The sequence below is a fragment of the Homalodisca vitripennis genome, chromosome 1, assembly GCF_021130785.1.
Source record: "Homalodisca vitripennis isolate AUS2020 chromosome 1, UT_GWSS_2.1, whole genome shotgun sequence".
Classification (NCBI taxonomy): Eukaryota; Metazoa; Arthropoda; class Insecta; order Hemiptera; family Cicadellidae; genus Homalodisca; species Homalodisca vitripennis.
The window spans coordinates 59,472,780-59,489,081 of NC_060207.1; the positions used below are offsets into that span (position 1 = coordinate 59,472,780).

Genomic DNA, 16,302 nt, shown 5'->3' on the forward strand with positions numbered 1-16,302 from the left:
TTCAAAAATCATTTTTTCAAGGCCTTGACTTGAAATTATCTGAAAGAAGATCAACCATTTATTATGTATTGACTCTTTTTGAACAGAATTACACTTGTACTACTAAATGTGTACATGAGTACAACCGTTGCTCATGACAAAGTTTACAGTGAGGAATAATTTTGTTTTTACTCTCCTGAAAATTTTATTTCAGATGAATTGACTGCAAGCATATATAAAATTTGTATTATTAAAACCATTATGTAGATAAGTGATAAATACAATCCACAATATCAGTTTCCACCTGTGCTAGACAAGACTGCCGCAGTGACTTGTTTACGGCCACAGTTGCGTGGAGTGTTTCCTCTGTTTACTGCACAGATGCTATTGTTCTGCCTTGTCTCCTTGCCAGTTGTATCTCGTCTACTAGGAAACAATGAGTTGTACTCCCACTCTTAACTCTGCTCATATAAATACAGCCTTTGTGGTAGAATCTGCTGCGCATTCTTCAGCCAAGGTAATGGCCTTCGCTAAGATTGCGTTCTGCTTCAGTTATAGTCAGCTTTAACAAATGATTTAGTTTCATTGCCAACAATAGTGGTATAAACTTGTTTAACTATGAAAAGTTAAAACCCTGATCCTCATAAGATGAAGGGGAAAGGACTTATCATGTCCCCACTTCGTCATGCCCCATTACAAGAAGCATACGAAAACACATCTCTAGTAAAAGGTGATCTTTTTTCAATCAGTGACCGATATTACGTAGTTATTTAGTTCTTGAGATTATTAAAGTCCGTAATGGAAATGATGCTCTTTGTTGTCTAGTTACAATTTAAGAGTGACTGATTCATTACAGCCTAGGGGAACTAATGAACTTATAATTTAGTTTTGGCTGTGAACCACTGCAGTTAATTATAGTGCTCCAGATTCTCTTATGTACAAAAGCAACCTGGCACGGTATTGCAATTACGAGGTACATTTTATGCTTTACACTACATAATGTTGAAGTTTATTGCATATTTTGTATTACTGGTAGTGTTATTGTTTGCTACAAGAAATTTTAGGAAATTGTCTTTTGTGAGATTGACACAACAATTAATTTTGTACTATTTTGGTTGGAAAAACATTGTAGGGAAAAATCTTTTGTTCACATAGCAGTATCTGTTAACATCAAAAGTTAACATGACTATATCTACAAAATCTTCCTCAGATACAGTGTTTATGTGCTCGCTTTACAAAACAAGGACTTTCAAAAATTATCTTAATACTTATTATACTTTAACCAAGTATTATAGCTGCTGAATACCAAGGTGAAAAGAGAAATAGGAATACCAGTCTGGTGGCCCAGTTTCGTCCGTTGTCGCACATGATATCACTCATGGAGCACATGGCATTGCTACTGTCTCAGTTTGGCCAGGGAGCAATACGGTTTATGCTAATTATATGACTTTACTTCAATATATATTTAAATAATATGACATAAACATGTCTTTATGGCTTTTATATGATTATGTGCTTTATAAAGTATTGTTCACATACAAAAACATAAAACTTTAACCTCAAATTCCACCAAACTATCACCAGTAACAATAAACTTACATGTCAACCAAGGCAAGCGAGTGACAGCTCTGGATATCAACTGCTCCATGCTCTGTAAATGACGTCAGTATATGCACAATGGCACATCTATTTATTTTTCCACCATGGCTGAACACTGTGCACTCAGCTGTGTAAACATTGTTCATGTGAATGAAGTTGATATTCAACTAAATGAGTCTTTGATGGTTATCATTATATTTGTTTTCAAATTTTCTAACTCCAAAAGTAAGGACTGTTACGGGCTTTCTAACTATATAATTACAAGGACTATCCAATTAATCTGTAAACCCCTTTCTTTATTATTGACATATTAATACCTTGAATTACTTATTTTGTACATACAGTTCACAAAACAAATGCATCAAATCTGGTTATTTTCCTGACCCACTGAAAATTTTGTGGATCATGAAATTAATCGAAAAACACTTATTGAAAATTTATCGCTCAATTGAGTTATTAATTTGGAAATCATAATACTTTCTTTAACCAACAGTCATTTTTTGATTTCACAAAGGAAAGTACAAGGAAAGTAAAATTATAAATAAAACATTAGATCTATATATATAAAAATGAATGTTTGTATGTTTGTCCTTTATGGAATCGTGAACTATTGGACCGATCATGATGAAAATTTGTACGTATATGTATTTTTCCACGGAGAAGGTTTATAAGCTATGCCCATCCCTTTCCCGATTCAGGATTCCGCCCCACTGGTTACAGAACTACCCATAAGAAATGCATTGCAGCAAACATATGTTAACGTCTTTTCAAATTTTTAATCAGCTGTTCTTTGTAAACATATATTACACTTATAGTTTTAAAGCATAGAGTAAGCTTAAGAGAAACGACAAATTTTGTTTAAACTGTTTTTGCAATCACTGTTAAACATAGACTTTACTATCCAGATAATACAATTCAAATTTGACGTAAAAATTCACCTTTAACTGCAATATTTATTTAATATAAACCATGCTCATGCTTGATCAGAAGAGTAATGCAGATATCATAATTACTATCTTACGTTGGCTACAAATATAAAGAATGTTATAAAATCAACCTTAGTTGTTTTTTTTGACAGAAGTATGGTTCTCAAAACTCCGTGTGTACATATTCTCTCGATCGAGACAACAAAGCAAGCTCAATCGTGGCATCGGAGATATAACTAATTTAATCTAAAATTTATTATAGTAAAAAAAAAAATTTACTAAGTAATATAAGGACTTCGGTTCTTAAGATTTGCGTGCGAAGCCGTGGGTAACAGCTAGATAGAGGCAGGAATATGGTACATACCTTCATAATACGCCCAAGAGGCTCACGATGGAACGACTATCAATTATCTCAGCAATGTTTAGAATGTGATAGAAAAAGAATAAGTGAATATAGTGTACTGTTTTCAACGGGAAATTGCGTGCGAAGCCGCGGGCAACTTTTGCAAAAAATTATTGAAATGCGCAGCAAAGCGCGCCGGGCCCGCTAGTACTTTATAAAATAAAGATACTGTATGGTAAACACTTATATAATAAATTACCACTGTCTACTAGAATTGCACCTATAAGTATGTTTAGGACTAGAATGTACAGCTAATTGCTTAAAACTCCATTTTAAACTTCTACAGAATTCTTTGGCTGTGAGATTACTGTTAACTTTAACTAGGCTAACATAGTTTTTTGAATTTTAAATTTGAAACTTATGGATAAAACCTATTTCATTACATATGATCAATGGTTAATAAAGAATATCAATCTTAAGGCTCATTCTTCCCTGGCTCACTATAGTAAATTATAGTCCCTCTGGATACAAGGTGAAAGTGAAAGCAGACTTTCGTGATAGTTTTATATTATAAATGTACCTTCTCTGCAAATATTAGGTACATCCGTTGGATAAGAAGGTGGGATTTATTTGATGTATAAATGTTAGTAGCCAACACAGAGGTGAATGTTCATTAATGCTTTACTCCTTCAGTAATGCATTTGGTCAATGCAACTATTAGAGAAATTGCAATGTGGACTGGCTGAAGATCCTGTGATTGTGAAGTGGATAATCAGAGGATGAGTGATATTTTGAATGTGTGTTCTCTTCTACTTTTTCTGGAGTATTAACTAAATATGGTTAATCAGAAAGTTTTATATTTGTTTAAGGCATTGAAATGAGCTCTGTAACGAGAGATCAGATTTTCTTACTGCATTAAACTTATGCATTTATTCTTATAAACAAGTACATCCTAGTTTTTGATGTAGCTAACATTAATATATAACCTTTGTATTGTATATAACTGTGTAGTAGTTGAATAAGTAAGTGACCACAATTTCAGTGTTTGCACAACACTAATAAAAAGCAACAATTGCACGACTCACTGTTTTACTTGCTCTGTTTTAGTGTTATTAGCTTTGTGTGTATAAATACTCAATAACACAGCTGTATCACTTGTCTGACTAACCTAATCTATTTGTTTTAGTGTTAATCTGCCTCTGTATAGCTCACAACTGCTGAGGAAAGACCAGGTAATTTTATCCAATAGTTACGTCACACACTTGTATACATTTCTGTACAGCTAGCTAATATAATGAGCTCGTAAGTCCAAAGTGGTATTAGTATTTAAAGATTTCTTCATGAGATTTAATGCTAAAGTAACCCTTTTAATGTCATGGTATTTAAGCAGGGTTACCTTGCAAAATACTAGCTATTTGTGGAAAAAATGCAAGATATTGATTAAAGAATCATAAAAATGTGCTTTTTCTTATATTTCCACAATTTTTCTTTTTTATCAAGGATAAACTTAGAGTATGTTCTTGTACACTAATTCTATCAACATAAATAAATAAGTATATGTGTATATATATAATAAATTATTTTATAATATGGAACAAGGTATAAACTGTCCATTGGAAAAGAGAGTACCTATGACATGTTTTTCCAACTAACTCTATTGACATGCTTCATACCTGCTAGCACTAAAAGAGTTAAGAAATAGATTTTTTCCCAAAACTGATTCTTTTGAAAATTTTCTATTTACAAATTATTTTGTATCGCAACAGATCAAATAAAAACAATAATTGGAAATTTATAGGCTTTGTCTGGAGTTCATTAATAACATCCTGGAAATATAAAGCACTGAACAAAACTTACTATGACAAATACTTATATACTGTCCTTTGATACATAAAATATTTTTTAGAGCAGAGCATAAATGTGAAGTTAGTTTTAATTGAAAGCATGTTTCGTAGGTCACATTGGGTAAGTACAGATTTGGTTGCCGCTTATTTATAATCGTTTCAGAGAAATTTACTCCTTGGATCGCCAACAGGTAAAATATTATATTTTGGAAGTTTTAAAGAATAATACTGCATCCATGATGTAATGTGAATATTTACAAACAGTATTAAGCTAGTTGAAGCAGTGTTCCTATAGTTTAGTTATTAATTGAATTGAAGTTATTTTGAATGCTATTGAATGGCACAAATGTATTTCCTAATTTTTGGTTCATTTTTATCTGTTCCTTATATTTAGTCCATTCAGTTATTAAACCATTGTTATTTAAAAAGTTTTTTCAAAAATCGTGTAAAATCAAAGCTTTAAATCAATATTAGTACTTCTTTTGTTTCTGTGCTTAGATTGCAATTTTTTAATGGTTACTAAATACAAATATTTCAAATTTCAATTCTGTTTTTATCTGCTAATTATTTAGCCAATACAGTAAATTGTAATACATATTCAAGTGTATATTTTAAAGCTATTTACCGATAAATTTGTATGTAAAAGTTAAGAAAATTGAAACAAAATATGTAAACAATTTTTGTATTTATACATATACTTTATGAATTAGTTGTACAACATTGGAATGATTGTTAAATGTTTTTTTTTTTTTGTTTAGAAATTTTATTCTTTGAATCCACACTTGACGTGAAGATATGAACTGTGATAATATACAGTGTTCACTTGTATAGGGTCATCAGAATCCCGAGACCATGGGTCACCCACTCGTCGACACAGTAATGCTGCCCTCAGCCTGGATGAGGAAAGGAGCCATCCCGGGCGTGTCACTCCTCCTGCCACCACCATCCCAAAGTTCCGCAAATATACACTGGAGGACTTCCAGTTCCTTAAAGTGCTCGGCAAAGGGAGTTTTGGGAAGGTATGTTTTTGACACTAAGATCATTAGATTTATAATTAATCTCTAATGAAGATATAAATAAACTTATATATATGGAGTATCAAATGTTATGGAAACATTATGTGTTATTAAAATATGAAAGCAACTTCTTGGCTTCTTCAGAAATATATGACTGAGAAAATCAAATTTGCTTTGTGTCATGAAAGAATGAATGGATTTTGTTGAGGTAAATCACAGTAAGTCTCATTGACAGAGGTTCTTCAATGTAAATAATATTTTGTTTAAGCTATCTAGTCAGTAAATGCGGAAAATCAGTGATTACAATGTATGAGTCATTGTACTTCGGGTTTGGATATACGTTCAAATCATACTGACTTAAACACTGACCATTTTCTATACGCTGACTCTTCTAAGGTCAAGCACTTTGCTTGTTAATTTCCCTGCTGTTCAGGTCTATAGTCTGAATGTGGGAATGGGTGAAATAAGGCTAAGATTGGAAACAACTGCTCTTTAATAATAAAAGGAACCAAATGTTACATTCAATAATTTAAGTGAAGTGCAGGTACATACAAGGTGATAACGTGCACACCATACTGTAGATAAATTTCCTCTTGAGATTTATTGTTTCTCACATGAGATGGTGGTTAGTAAGACAGGTGAGATATGGAGGAGAAGGACGATGAGGAAGCCTGCACACCAACAAAGGAATGTCATTTGACACTGTATATTAACATAAAATCACAGACTGTATGTAATGAGATTTGATTGTAAAACATCAACATGTATTCAAATATGTATTTTTTATTACCAAGCTTTTTAAAATTTGCTGCTGATGATACACACTATAACCTGACCTGTCTTTGAAAGACTGTGATAAGCTCACTTGTCAGGCTGAATATCTTACGGTTTTTATTCTTTAATACACAGAGATAACTACATTTACCTCAAAAGTTTTTAATATGTGGTGTACATTATAAGCTCTCGTGTAACCCAAAATTTTTTTAATTTGTGAGATAATCAGTTTATTTCAATACTTTAAGATTCTAAGATAGTACCCAATTGTTTATGTATATAAAAAACTGAGCATTTGAGAGAGTCGGTGTCTGAGTAGTCAAAGTTTTTCAATGACTTTTGGGTTAACAGTACTTGTTCCATAGATTAAGAGTTTGCCTTTTACCATACTTTTTATTGCTAATGGTGATCTTGCACTATTACAATTATTTCTCTTTAGGTTATTTCATAGACCTGTGTCTATTGGAAGCAGGCAGTAAAGATAAAAATAATACAGACTTCTTAAAAAAATTATATAAAACATTAAATTTTCATTTTAAATTATTATTATAAATAGTTGAAATAATCAAGTTACTCAAGTAAGGAAAATGTCAGTGTCAAATGCCTGTGTATACATTTTAAAAATGTGAAAGTTATAGAAAAAATGCATTTTAATATAATTTATCCTATTGATCAAGATCTGATTTGAAAAGTTGATTTCTTAGTACAATTAATTAAAAATTTCATGAATATAATAAATCATTTGACCATATATGCCAAATTAGTGATATTTAGAATGTGTTTTAGTTTTATATGTGGATATAAAAAATATCGTACACGGGTCTAACATGCGGACAGCAGAGTAGTGTAACAGGTGATTGGTGGTATCAAAAATAAACCATAGCAGACGGGACTGAGTGCTCTACATCTTGGTGGGGCTTCTTACTTACTTGAATCTCAACCATGGGCAGTTTGTCAATGTCTTGTGGGCACAAATATTAATTTTATATCCAAGATTGATATTTATTTGCACATCTGCTCACAGTGTTTGTTAATGACTCATGTGCTAGTAAATTTAGTTTAATCTGTTAAATAATAGTATTAGATTCTTGACTTGAAGTGTTGTCTGTAATAAATTGTTGATATTTTCTGTTGTTAAAGAAGAAATAGGATAGTTAGTAAAATTTCTATTGAAAATAGTGGTTGTTAAAGGTTAAATAGGATAGTTAGTAAAATTGGTATTGAAATCAATGGTTGTTAAAGGATTCATGGATAAAACCGTGAAGAGCCCTTATTAAATTAGCTGTGTCTGATGACATCATATTTTTGTAGCATTTCAAAACCTCCTTGACACATATTAAATATGTTGATTATGTATATTTTCTCCTTATAATAATGGAACAAGTTAACTAAAACTTTCCAATTTTGCTTGGAAAAACTCATTCAAGCAAAATATGAAAGAGAGATAATTAATTTATGAGATGCGTGGCATGATTGTGATACTGCTATTTTTGGACATTTAAGCCACCATTAGCCTGCTACAAAAATTATTTTTTGGAGGAATAGTTCTAACTCCTTGTGTAAGATAATGTATGTGAACATTTTTAGAAATATTCATGAGTAATAGCACAAGAACAGGGAGTGTAAGGGACTTACATTTAAATTTGTGCTCTAAAGCACTTATGTATTAATCCAGTTACATGGACTAATTGACTATAAATGTAACTGCCGTAAATGTAATATCAAATACAGCTGATGCTATTAAATTTATTAAAAATAGTGATAGGACAAACAATACATTTTCTTATAGCATATTTCAGTCAGTAAAATTTATAAATCTATAAAATATTTAAAAAACAAAACATCTGCTGGTTGGGATGGAATACCAGTAAATTTATTGAGGATCGTTGCAGAATATATTTCTAAACTTTTATGTTATATAATAAATCAATGTTTTGATGAAGGGATGTTACCTTCACAACTTAAGCATGCTAAAGTAAAACCTTTATTTAAGAAATGGGATGGAGAAGGTACTATAAATTATCGTCCTGTCTCAATATTGGGCCCATTATTATTTTTAGTATTTATTATTGATCTACCAAAAAATATTGACTTATCTTTTAATTTGAATTTTATGTGCAGATGATACCACTTCCATTGTCAAATCTGAATCTAATCATTGACTTATAAAATATGTAAAATGTATCTTGAACAACTATCATTGTGGTTGAAATAAAATATGTAAAATGTATCTTGAACAACTATCATTGTGGTTGAAATCGAACGGATTGGGACTGAACTTCTCAAAAACTCTCATAGTACAATTTTATACCTGTCAAAATAAAGATTAACTAGTAAAATAGTTTTTAGGGATTTAGGGATATATATATTGTAACATGTAATTGTTTATGCATAGTATTAGTTCAACTCTGTCTTGGAAGTTTTAAATTGAAATTTATCTAAAAGACTAAACATGTGTTGCTTTCAAATGCTTATTTGAAGGGACAGTGTTGATTTACAAACCCGGAAGAAGGTATATTATGCATTCTTATACTCTTTGAATAATTATGGTATAGAGTTTTGTGTTAGGTCAACTGATGCTCTAAATACTTTTATAATACAGAAAAAGTTTATTAGAATTTTGACATTTACAAATAAAAACTCTTCAGGTAAAGAATTATTTCAAGAACTTCAGTTTTTAACAGTACCATCTCTTTACATTTACTTTATGAAAAACTGAATTATAACAATTTCTGTAATGAACAACATCAGCACAGTTATGAACCTAGAAATAAACGTAATCTTCCAATTCAGACATAGGTTAACATTGAGAGAGCATAGTCCCCAATACATGTGAATTAAGTTCTTTAATAAGCTTTTACAAGAGTTAAAGTTTATTGAGGATAATATAAAATTTAAATCTAGGTTTAAAAAATTTTGTTGAATAAAAATTACTACTCAGTAGATGAATATTTAGATGAACAATTTTAGTATTTTGACTTGTAGATATTTTATGTATGATACTTATGTTAATTTTGAAGTTATGTAAAATTATTTATAACTCTTTATTTGACAATGTTACCTGTTGAAGACTCTTTGAGCAATTGAAAAAATGTTAAAATTGTACATTTACTACTATTTTAAAGCCACATGCCTTTGTGTAGCCTAGAATCTAAGCTCACTCTGTAAAAGATATGTTTGTGACAATACAGTTATATTATTATTATTACTAAACCTATTCTAAGTTTGTTTTCCTCTTGCTGAGATCTGGAAGATACATTACTCTCCTAGCAATCCAGACAAACAAGATTTCTGTAGAAGTGTCTATATTGACTAAGAACAGCAAATGTAAGTGTAGCTTACAAGGTAATTATGTAATGAAATGGACTGTTGTATTAAATCTCCTAATGCCTATTCTCTGTTAGCTACATTACAGATCACTATGCCGTTATTGCCAACCATTGACAGTTAGTTTTCATACTTTGAAACAAGTATGTTTGCTTGACAGGTATTGTTGGCAGAGTTGAGGGGTACACAATACTACTACGCTGTCAAGTGTCTGAAGAAAGATGTGGTCTTAGAGGATGATGATGTGGAGTGTACACTGATAGAGCGCAAGGTACTTGCCCTAGGCACCAACCACCCTTACCTCTGCCACCTGTTCTGCACTTTCCAAACCGATGTGAGTATATTTGGAAGTTCTTTTGGAAATTTTTTGCTCTTGATTTGAATTTTAAATCTTTGAGTTAAATGTAGTATTATGTGTGTCAATGATGAACAGGCAAAGATTTTTACCAGTGGCATGAGAGACTCTCAAGAAGACTCGAGGGCAAACTCATTATTATTTCTATTTGTTCTGTTCCATGAAACCAGAAAATAGGGAAGGAAGATATATGAGGAAAGAGAATAAGAATATGTTTATTGTCATAAAGGTTATGAAAGCGTCGTCATATTCAAGACTAATATTCAAACTAATCTAAAGCAGAAGTCTAATAGATTCCACAACATGAAGTTGCCAATACATTTTTGCCATAAAATAAATATTAGTAGTGTAACAAATAAATAAATAACAGGCATATAACAAATAAATAAATGCCAATCTATTATATATAAAAATGAAACTGTTCGTGTGTAACAGCATCACTCACAAACGGCTGGACGGATTCGCCTAATTTTTTTTTTAATTTGTTCGTCTTGATCTGTAGAAGGTTATAGGATACTTTTTATCCCTTTCCCGATTCAGGATTCCGCCCCACTGGTTACAGAAATACCCGTAAGAAATGCATTGCAGCAAACATATGTTATTAAGTGAAAGAGTCTTTTCAAATTTTTAATCAGCTGTTCTTTGTAAACATATATAATGCGACAAAAAATATATTTATATATAAATTTCTTTACACTTATAGTTTTAAAGCATAGAGTAAGCTTAAGAGAAACGACAAATTTTGTTTAAACTGTTTCTGCAATCATAATATATAAAAATGAATGTTTGTGTGTTTGTCCTTTATAGACTCAGAAACTATTGGACCGATCACTATGAAAATTTGTATTTTTCTATGTAGAAGGTTTATACGCAATGCCCATTGATGTAACTAACCACCAGGCTGTACTGCAAGATATAAAAGTTATCAAAGCGCCTGCACATTATAAACTGCAATTACAACACAGTAGTTACGTATATTAAAATATCCAAACACTATTTGAAGGCAAAGAAATATACGGGCAAAGCTTAAGAGACGCGTGCGAAGCCGCGGGAAACAGCTAGTAACAAATAAAACAGAAATTCAGAAATTACAACAGAATTTTGTCATATGAAAATGATACATTTAAAAATATAGCCTGAATAAATAAAACATATGACATTAAACAGTTAAAATTCAATCATTTAACTAAACATTTAATATCTGGTAGCTGACAGTTACACAGTAAAAAAATTCTGTTAAAAAATGAAATGGATTGACTAAATGCTACGAATAACATTTTTGTTTAAATTTAAGGCTATTAAAGGGCATTCATTCCTTTTGATTACCAGAGACAGAGTTCTCAATATCCTTCTGTTATACTGATTTTGTGAAGTATTCACACTGAAAAGTAAAGCAATATACAAATTTACCCTTTATAATATTTAAATATTTACAACTATAGACACTATTAAAACATATTTTTGTGTGAGGTTAAGTGGTAGAGAGGACTTTATAGTCCTAACTTCGCCTCTAATAAAGTCATTTTTTCATTTCATTACAACGATCTTGGTGTGTTCTGGTGGTCTTTTTTCTTTCAAAGGAATTTTTAATTTCAGAAATAGCCAGAAGTCACAAGGAGCTATGTCAGGACTGTAGGGAGACTGTCCTAGTTGGTTGATGTCTTGTTTGACCAAAAAACGCTGAATAAGATTTGAGGAATGAGCTGGTGCGTTGTCGTGGTGCAGGATCCAGTCACGGATTGTCCACAGTTCAGGTCGTTTCCTTCGCACTGCATCTCGTAGCCGCCTTAGGACCTCAAGATAATACTCCTTATTCACTATCTGGCCTTTTGGAGCATATTCGTGATGAACAACGCCGTCCTGTTAAAAAAAAACTGTCAGCATTGTCTTGACATTGCTTCAACTTTGTCTTGTTCAACCGTTGCTCTTCGCGAGCTTTCCCCTGTGAAGATTGAGCCTTTGTTTCAGGGTTGTAGCCATAAACCCATGACTCATCACCAGTAATAACTTTTTTAAATAGCCCTGGGTCTCTTTTTATCAAATCCAGATTGTTCTGTGCGATTTCAAGTCGACAGTTCTTTTGGTCTTCTGTCAGCAGCCAAGGAACAAATTTTGCCGAAACACGGTTCATTTTTAAATCTTTGTGTAAAATGTTACAAACTGACGATTTTGGTATTCCTAAATCTTCTTCCAGCTCTTGGACAGTCAATCGACGGTTTTTATTAATTGCTGCACAAACACGTTCAACATTTTCAGCGTTTCTGGCCGATGAAGGCCTGTCAGATCGGTCATCACTCTCCACTGATATGCGGCCATTTTTAAACCGCCTAAACCACTCTTTTATTTGTGTATCGCCCATAGACACGTCACCATAAACTTTCCGTATCGTATTAATCGTCTTTGATGCTGAATGGCCAAGTTTTTGGAAAAATTTAATGCAAATGCGCTGCTCAACACGTTCAGTCATATTGAAATGCGACGCACACACACGGCAGTACTGTACGGAACAGAGCACTGTGAGTCACTGATTGACCGGATCATATTCAATGCCTAATATGGGAAGGAGTAGGCACGCCTCTCCCCTCCAATAACTGGTTCGCCGGTCGGTTACGCCGCGGCCGCCTACTGGTCTGCGGTCGGATACTTTTTGGACAGATCTCGTATTTGTTTCTGGCTCCATACAAATTAGTTTTAAAATATTTAGTAAATAAACCTTCTACCCATTTATTCAATAAAACTTTAACTGCTCTATGATCTAACTGAGTATCCTCTACAGATAGTAGATTAGAACACAATGCTGTCAATATTTAACTCATTTCTAATTTACTCTAACGTATGGTCAGACCATTATAAACTATGATTGAAAAATCACCTGAATTACACCAGCAATTACACAATAATCCTAACCAACTCATCAGAGATAATGAGGTCGAACTGATCTGGTTTGGCACAGATTATGTTACTTTATACCATTCAGGTAATATTCATTCCAATGAACATAAACACAGTATCATTCTCATTGCATACTTCAGAATAAGAGACGAGTGAGTGAATCAATGTCATATACTACCCATTAGTGTAAGTGAGTTGTGGCTGGGATAACAATCCTCAGTGTAGCATTTTTCTCTTGTATTTGTCATCCCCTAAATGCCTGAAGTCATTAGTCCGACAAGGAAAACAAACAACCTAACGTAATTTAGTTCAGGTGTATGCAACCTAAAAACTGTAAAAAAGGGTGTTTGGCGTATTTAAAAAAAATTGAGGGCTTTTAGATTATATTTCAACATTTTTAATATTTTGGCATATTTACACTGCTTATGGAAATAATCATCAATATCTGTCATCCTTTCTGTGAAATTTCTGGATTTGTTTACTTTTTTGTGTATAAAATGGTATTTTCCTTTGTTATGGTTGTTATAAAAGTTTGTAAACCTGATGAAGTGAAGAACAGATTTTAAAAGAAACTTTAAGAATATTTTTGCTTTGTCCAATAATAATTTTACAGAATATGATATATTTTCATTATAAATAAGTTTTTTCCTGAGGGAATTATGTAATAACATGTTGCTACTGTTGGGCAGTCACACCTTTTCTTTGTAATGGAGTATCTCAACGGAGGAGACCTGATGTTCCACATCCAGCAGCAAGGTCGTTTTGATGAGGGCCGAGCACGTTTCTACGCTGCTGAGATTGTCTCAGGCCTCAAATTCTTACACAAGAAAGGAATCATCTACAGGTAATGTTTACTTTAGATTTTTTAACTTTTTATTTGTCCTTTTAACTTTTGACCTAATCAACTACACAATCCTACCAAAGTAAGAAGGTAGAGCACCTGGGAATCAGAGGAATCTCCCAATCATTGATTCCATCAAATTTGGTGAATGGGTCACAAAATATTCACATACCGGATACAACTCAGCAACTCGGATTGAGAAGGGTGTCCCTTAGGATTTTTTTCTCATGCCTTTTTTGTGATCTTCATAAACAACATTCCAGGAGCATTAAAAAATTCAAAGGTATGTTTATTTGCGGATGATGACACATGTTACTTGCCATGTTTGTGGCTGGGAAGGCCGAGCTGGAGGTAAGGGTCTATGAGAAAACGAGTGCTGTTCTACAGTGGTCTTTAAAGAAGCGATTGATTAACAGGGCACACTTTAACCCTCTATTTTTAATTCTGAAATACTTGTAACTTCCTTTTCTTTCAACTTTTTGCTAGAGCTTAAGTTCTGGTGTTTTCCTATTAAATAAGATTATCAACTTTTGCTCTCCAGCAGATTTCACAGGCAACTTGCAATGGAATTATTAACTCTTTCATGTCCTACGCTATTAAAATGTGGAGGTGTAAGGGCACAATTTCCAGCTGCATTTTAAATTCCAAAAATAAAGAAAATTTCATCACCAAAAATAAAGAAAATTTCATCAGAATTGTTTTAAAAAAACCCTTGGGATCTTGTTGAGAAAATTTTAAGTAGAATATTATTTTTTCTTTTTTGTCTATATACATTTTATCTTGCACCTGGTTTGTGCAAAAGAACACTTAACTTATTGGCATTGGTCCTTGCAACTGCTAAAACGAGTTCTGGTAATATAGCTATCCCTCAGTGTAGAACTTCAATTTTTGGAAAACACCTCCACAGTAATGATAGGTAGGCTCTGTAATTCACTACCTGATGTAATTATGTAATGAGGTTGAATATATGTTTTCGGAAAATATCACGAAAATTCTTCCGTAGCCCACTACTGCATGAGGTTTGTATGAAGCCAAGAATGACACAATCTAAAGATGTTTGGGTGTAGTGTAAGCTAAACAAAACCCTTAGTTAGATAGCAACAAGTTTTAACAATGTATAAGTGTAAGTTTTAATATCATGTTAATTACAGTGCTGTTATAAAATTAAGAAAGCAACAATAAAAAATTATTTTGCATGATTAATGACTTAAATAAGAAAAGAGTGGAAAGTACAAGTGAGGGAGGAATCATCTTTCAACAATAGATAAAGTTCTCGTTTCTCCACACTTAAATTTCTAATTTCTTCCTCAACCCATTTCTTATTCTTATTTTAGAAATTTACTGTACTTGTTGCTGTTTATTTCAGATTCACTGTAAGTAAGAGAGCATGTGCTTTTAACTAAAGGGATTGTAAATACAATTTTTTAATTATTTGGCATTACTTTTAAAATTTTATGGTGAAATTTGATTATTTATTCCAAAGAACATACTAACCCTGTAACCCAATAAGTGTTTTACATAAAGATAACCGCACACTATACTAAAAATACAAATTTTATTGTGGCTAAAACTATAACACCTGTAACAGTCACTGCACTTCAAAACAAACCCTATGGACTAAGGAGACCATCTGAGTTATATTATAATTTTTAAATAAAATCTAGAAAGCTATGTTAATATTTTTGAATTTTTATAATTAATTGACAACATTTGTCAATTGCAATTGTTCTATGATTACCCAGCATATGAAATGGGATGACTATTTAAATAGAAATTACATTTAAGATACAGCTGCAGGTCAGGGTTTTATAGGGCAGTTTTCAAAAATACCAGTTGGCCTAAAGGACATAACATTTCAATTTAGTAATAACACAAAGTTGTATGTTTGTCAAGTAACCATTACCTATAAGATGCTCCACTCTAAACTGATTGGGCAAATAACACAACATTATAGTAACAGTGTGGGAAGAAATAGAAGACTAAAACTAAATACTGTCACTTAAATAAAAACATTTGTATTGTTAAATATTACTGCTTGTACTTAAAATATTTTAGTTTCTTGTATATTCGTAACAGCTGTTTGTACAAAGCCATTACACTATTTTTATAAGTGGTAAAAATAATAACTGTTTTTTTCCTATTACTAAATAATTCATTGTTTTTGTCTACAAAACAATGTATAATTGTATGCATCTGGCTAACTAAATTGTAAATTGTGTTGGAATGAATTGACTGTCACAGTTGTGGAGCAAAATTATTAGCATGTTTGGCAACATTTGGTTGGCCGATCCTTTCTTCTATTGTTTAATGAACCACTTATTATGTTCTGTTCTAGAATATAATAAAATATTAACATTAAATTAAGTATGATAATGCCAACTCTTGTGAAATTACCTCGAGTTTTCC

The 16,302-nt window shown here is 32.1% G+C and overlaps 1 protein-coding gene across 3 annotated transcripts in view; it reads left to right on the forward strand.

Moving 5' to 3' along the window:
• LOC124362575 (putative surface protein SACOL0050) overlaps nucleotides 1-16,302 on the forward strand; it is a 52,527-nt gene that overhangs the window by 27,676 nt on the left and 8,549 nt on the right. For 2 of the 3 annotated variants that reach the window (XM_046817204.1, XM_046817213.1), the window contains 3 exons: nucleotides 5,523-5,710; nucleotides 9,969-10,142; nucleotides 13,745-13,899. In XM_046817204.1, the coding sequence (XP_046673160.1) occupies nucleotides 5,523-5,710; nucleotides 9,969-10,142; nucleotides 13,745-13,899 (517 nt within the window). Of the gene's footprint in view, nucleotides 1-4,033; nucleotides 4,080-5,522; nucleotides 5,711-9,968; nucleotides 10,143-13,744; nucleotides 13,900-16,302 lie in introns of those variants that run through there. The other variant, XM_046817221.1, reaches the window with a different exon arrangement.